Below are 6,000 nucleotides of genomic sequence, written 5' to 3' on the forward strand. Positions count from 1 at the left end.
AAGGGGGTCTGCGTTTGATGCGTATGACGTGCCTTATCCGCCTCCTCCTCACTTGTTTGCACTTTAATCAAAGAAGATCAAGTTTAATCGGAAAAACATCTGCTGACCACCTTCATCCTCCTTAATCCCGTACCTCATCTCACACTGGCCCTCATCAACATGGTGCTCGGAGCTTGTCAGTCATTCGGGGCAAAAGGTATTCTACTAGTCCCAAAGTCCTGACACATACGTGCTCGTACGCGTCATTCTCATCTTTTGTGTGCGTGTGCGTGAGGACTTGCAATACCTTATCCGGAGTGACTGACAAGCTACACACACACACGCACACACTTCATCTGTGTATGCGCGTGTGTGTGTGTGTGTGTGTGTGTGTGTGTGTGTGAGAGAGAGAGAGAGGAGGGAGGGAGGGAGGGAGGGAGGTAGGAGCGAGCGAGCGAGCCGTACGTGTGGTTTCCTGTATGCGATGAATACTCCGAGTACTGCTGAACATGAAGTCCTTGGAGAAATTCTCCAGCCATGACAAACATGGAACAGCAAATAGTATCTTGCCGTTGTGTGATATTAAAATTAGATGGATGATTTGAAACCTTTGTGTGTGATAGGAATCAGGAAAGGGGCAAATACTTCTTCACCGCACTGCACGCTATTGGTGTAAAACGTTTTTCAATATATTGTCTCGGTCTTATCGCACAACAAAATCCTGACATTTGAACAGGGGTGTGTACACTTTTAAAACACACTCTCAGGGTTGAATTTGTAGGCCACCCCGGCCGCCAGTCAGTCAGTCAGTCAGTCAGTTAGACCCTAGTGTCAGTAATATTAAAGTTATATTTCTGCAAGTCCATCCTCTTTTTTTTTTTTTTTTTTGTGTGCATCTTCTTTTCAGGCTGTTTCCCAAATACAAACTCCGGTGCGGGCTCACAGGCCCGTCTCACACCGATGACATCATCACCGCGCAGGCAGATGGCACTCGGCGATCTGGTTCGGAGTGCCGTCGGGACTCTTCTGGGAAGCCTCTGCACATCGTTTGGCCTCACAGGTGGTGAGTTGTTATCATTTGTATTCACACGAAGCCCGGGTAGACTCCCGCAACCCTTGGGAGGGTCAGCAGTCCGGAAAATGGAATGCAATATCGTGATGATGATTATTGCGGCGGCACGACGGCTCAGCTGGAAAGGGTCGGCCTCACGGTTCCGAGGTACCGGGTTCGACCCCGGCCCCGCCTGTGTGGAGTTTGCATGTGCCTGCGTGGCTTTTCTCCGGGCGGGCTCTCCGCTTTCCTCCCGGATCCCCAAAACACGCAATATTCGTTGGACACTCCAACTTGCCCCGTCGGAGTGATTGTGAGCGCGGCTGTTTGTCTCCATGTGCCCTGCGATCGGCTGGCGACCAGTTCAGGCAGCTGGGATAGGCTCCAGCACTCCCCGCCACCCTTATGAGGATAAGCGGCTCAGGAAGGGTTAGGTGGAGGGATGGATGATTATTATTGTTGAAAACCTCTTGGCCTAATGCTCATCCACATTTCTATTATTAGATGGTTGTCTCTCATGTATTATTCAACATATTTGAGTATGTGTATTCATTTGAATCATCTTTATTTACCCAGTACTGCATGTCAAAAACACACGAGGAATTTCTCTTTGGTAGTTGCAGTTGCTCTAAAATGCCCAATCAATTGAGAGAATGCTTTTAAGACATAAAGACATTGAAAAACAAGATATCAGTCAACATTCCAAAATTATTTTCAGTCATTTTTTTATTGAATATTAAATATGATGAAAAATAGATACATCCATCCATCCATCGCACGTATCAAAGTAAAAGTTTGCGGGTACTGAACTGGCCTGCCTGCAGTCCAGACCTGTCTCCCATTGAAAACGTCTGGTGTATCATGAAGCGTAAAGTACAACATCGGAGACCCCGGACCGTTGAACGGCCGAAGCTGTACATCAAGCAGGAATTGGAAAGAATTCCTCCTCCAAACCTTCAACAATTAGTGTCCGCAGTTCCCAAATGTTGTCAAAAGAGAAGGTGCCCCGTCCCAGCTTTTTGGGGAATGTGTTGCATCCGTCCATCCGTCCGTCCGTCCATTATCTACCGCTTTTCCGGGTCAGGTCGCGGGGAAAGTAGCTTCAGCAGGGATACCCAGACATAGTCTCTCCAGCGTGTCCTGGGTCATCCTCGGGGTCTCTTTCCGGAACACCTCACCAGGGGTGATGCCCCAGCAGCCACCTCTCAATGCGGAGGAGCAGCGGCTCCACACTGAGCCCTTCCCGGATGACCGAGCTTCTCACCCGTTCTCGATGGGAGAGCCCCGAAACTCATTTCGGCCCCTCGTATCCGGGATCTCGTTCTTTGGGTCACGACCCACAGCTCAGCTCGTGCCCAGAAGTGAGGGCAGGGACGTAGATCCGCTGGTAAATTGAGAGCTTGGCCTTTCGACTTCGCTCCCTCTTTACCGCAATGTGTTGCAGCCATAGAAATTCAAAGTGATTAAGAATTTTCAAATCATTGCATTTTCATTTGATCAACGCAACCTCCCAACTTCATTGGAATTTGTCCGTTTTTTTTTTTCTGTGCAGACATTTTTAAGTACAGACCAACGGAATAACCCTCACCTTCACCTCGTATTAATGAGGATATTAGTCGTATGTCCCCCAAAAACCGTATTGAATTTTGTTTGTGGTCTGTTATTGGTGTTAGTGTATCTACAAAGCTGGAGTGCAAAGGTGAGCAATGCAAGCCCGTTTGGGAAAATGAGCTTACGGTGCGGCGGCAGCTGTTTCGTCGTTTGTGTTTTTGCCGTCCTCTCATGTCACCGACGCGGGCGGGGGCGCCCTAATCGGCTCTCGACAGAGCAAAACACAGCTGGATTACAGCTGCACCGCCGCGGCTTTTATTGCGCTCAAATTAGGATTAACGTGCCGCCAGACTTCATCTTCTTCTCATCTTTGCCTGTAATCTGCTCGTGGCCTGGATACTCGCATCCTCACATTGCCGCCTCGCCGGCCGTTCCCGACGGGTTATGCTATTTTAAAGGTCGATTTGGATTCCTTACCACGCCACTCAATTTTCTATTCTTTGAGTTGTGATTTGACAGTTGCGTATTACCCGAAGAAATGCAGTTAATATGACTTAAAAAAAAAAATAATAATAATTTCCTCCTGGAAATTGTGATGGGAGAAAAAAAGTTCTGCCCGGGCCATCTTACAAATGACGATTTACGCACAAGTCCAAACGTCAGAGTGAAAAATGAGGACGCTGCCGCTTGCTCTAGTCGCCATCTTTTTTTTCTTTTCTTTTTTTTCTTCTTCTTCAATGCAGTGTATCTGTCTTGCATATGATGCGATGTGCATGTAGAGCACCCCCTGCTGTCCAGGAGGTGAAGGGTTTCAGAGAATTTGCTGGTATTGAATTGGGGAGGGGGATATTGCCCGTCACGAGTCAGCGATATTTCTATTCAGTCCGACAATTCCAACATTTTTGAAATTTCCAACAGCAGAGCCGCCAATATTTCCAATGTATGGTATTGTTTAATTGTTGGTCCTCAATGTCGACATTACGAATTCAATTCCAAGAGGCCACTGTCACAAAAACATAAAGACAAAGAAAAGACATCCATGCTCTTGGTTGTATGATGCGGGTTTTGATGCATGCTCATGACGACGCGGAAGCAACGAGCGGCGATGCGCAAAGAGCGACGCACTTCTCTCATCAAAAAGTGTGTGTGTGTGTGTGTGTGTGTCTTTGTGGAGGGAACATGACAAGGATCCTGAGCTGTTCTTAAGCACGATGGTGAAGTTGAAAGAAGAAGGACTCAACTTTCTGTTGTCTGTACTTGGAGAAACATTCACCGATGTTCCAGGTATGCCCGCGTGGAATAAACACAACATAGACAAGAGCTGGACCAGGAGAGCCGACCCACCTGCGGCGTCAGGCGTGTATTTGAATAGGTCCTCAACTCCATTCCTAGACAGGTTTCATGTTCCATTTGAATGCTGAAATAAGCATTGATGAAGTGCCGGGTTAACGCTAAAGCTAACAAGCACGGTGCGGGCATTTGTTCCGTTTATCGCTGAGGCCGTTTTGCTAATGCCGACCCTAACATTGTTCACAGAGGTGTTTGCAAACTGTCGCCCTCTCCTGGACGCACACGTGCTCCACTGGGGTTTCCTGGAGTCCCGAGAGGACTACGTGAGTGTTCTGTGCCAGGCTGACGTGGTCCTGTCCACCGCGCGACACGAGTTCTTCGGAGTCGCCGTGTGAGATGCGCACGACACAACACGCCCGCAGAGACTCTCGGGCTACGTTCACACCGCGGGACGTCCCCAATCTGGATTTTTTTTTGTTCAATCAAGAACTCTTGATATAGTCAATTCACCCCACAAGAACAAACGTGGCTTCTATTCAGGACCGAATGCCTCCTTGACATCACACACACACACACACACACACGTAGTGTTACGCGTACCGGATCAACGTATTGGCCACACCCGATTCAAGCAACGAAATGCCCGATAGGCCAACGTCTTTTTTTTTTTTTTTTCAAGCCGTCAATTGACCAATACTGCCTCGGCGATCGGCTCATCGACTCAGCACCCCTGCTCTACACGATGCAACACAACACACTGCACGCAAATATTTTGTAGACATTTGCTATATGCAAGCAAGTCAATCGTGCGATGAATACTCCGAGTACAGCTGAACGTGATTTATTTGTGTGTGTTAAGGTTGGAGGCAGTGCACTGCGGCTGTTACCCTCTATGTCCCAACGCTTTAGTTTACCCTGAAATCTTTCCAGGTAAAAAAAAAGTACACATACGCAAGCATGGACGGACAGAGGGAGAGCGCGAGAGAGATGGATGGATGGATGGATGGATGGATGGATGGATATTGTTAAGAAGATTAGCAAGTCGTAGAAATGGAAAGTAGTGCGTAGCTATAGTGCATGCCAATTTGCCACAAGATTAGCCATCGGACTACTGCAAAAGGGAAGGTAGTATTGTAGTCACAGTCAATCCACTGTAGAACGTTGATGAATGAAATACACCGGACACTGTTTGTAGGAGAAGAAGCACGCCCATGCACTAATTGGCACTATTCTATCAGTTGGCCGCCACTCACGTGTTTCCATGCCAGAGGTGATGACACCCCCTCCCTCTTTCGCCCCTCAGCCGAATGCCTGTACGCCACCCCCCGGCAGCTTCTCAAGCGCTTGCGCAGCTTCTGCCTCCAGCCGAGACGCGCACGGGAACACGCACTTCAGGTATAACCCGTCCACACGTGGACACACGAGCCCCGTGACCTTTCGGCCAGAGGTCGGCGACCTTTTTGGAATTTGAAGCTGATCAATGCAGTGTTTACTAGTTGACTCTTGTGGAATTTTCTCTCATTATTTGAAGTTGAAATTTGTTCAGATGAATATTGAAAAATGGATGTCGTCATGCCACGGATTTCTCACTGATTATTAAAGGACGATCGTCATGTAACTCTTGAGCTCGACAAGTCTCTGCTGATGTAAACATTTTCAGAATGTAAGGAAAGCGCAACGTTTGTCCACGTGATGTGCGGCTTTTGTGTTTTCAGGCGGACGTGTCGCGTTTCTCGTGGGACGTCCTCCAGGGGGCTTTCCAAAGTCTGCTGAGCTCATGAGCGGCCCAGCGGGCGGGAAACAATTTTTCTTTCCATTGAACGGCTTCCTGTTTGATCCGATGATCACCTTTCGACGTGATTGGCTGGCTAATAAAGAAGAATGGGAGTGTTTTTTTTTTTTTTTTTTTAAACCAAAATAACTCCTTGCACAATGGAAAAGTTGCCAAAGTTGCTTTTTTTCCCCTCAAGCAGGTTTTGTGAAAACATGGAGGAAGGGAGGGAAGGTCCCAATTAAATTTCCAGTCCGTCTCCATGGTAACAGGCTCTCTGAAGCGAACTCGCTTGCTAGCAGGCTTTTGGGCCTTTCGGGATTCCTAAACTTTATGGAAAGGTCGCGGGGTCGAGCCG

General features: G+C 48.0%; 1 protein-coding gene across 2 annotated transcripts in view; it reads left to right on the forward strand.

The window, feature by feature from the left end:
* The window catches only part of gtdc1 (glycosyltransferase-like domain containing 1), an 11,485-nt gene extending 5,711 nt beyond the window's left edge, over positions 1-5,774 (forward strand). Inside the window, exons 5-10 of one of the 2 annotated variants that reach the window (XM_061821925.1) lie at positions 887-1,042; positions 3,756-3,865; positions 4,118-4,262; positions 4,731-4,801; positions 5,175-5,266; positions 5,587-5,773. In XM_061821925.1, coding sequence (XP_061677909.1) covers positions 887-1,042; positions 3,756-3,865; positions 4,118-4,262; positions 4,731-4,801; positions 5,175-5,266; positions 5,587-5,652 — 640 coding nt within the window. In that variant the 3' untranslated portion in view covers positions 5,653-5,773. Of the gene's footprint in view, positions 1-886; positions 1,043-3,755; positions 3,866-4,117; positions 4,263-4,730; positions 4,802-5,174; positions 5,267-5,586 lie in introns of both variants that reach the window. The other variant, XM_061821926.1, reaches the window with a different exon arrangement.
* The last annotated feature ends 226 nt before the right edge of the window (positions 5,775-6,000 follow it).

This window comes from Syngnathoides biaculeatus, chromosome 6 (assembly GCF_019802595.1).
Source record: "Syngnathoides biaculeatus isolate LvHL_M chromosome 6, ASM1980259v1, whole genome shotgun sequence".
Lineage (NCBI taxonomy): Eukaryota > Metazoa > Chordata > Actinopteri > Syngnathiformes > Syngnathidae > Syngnathoides > Syngnathoides biaculeatus.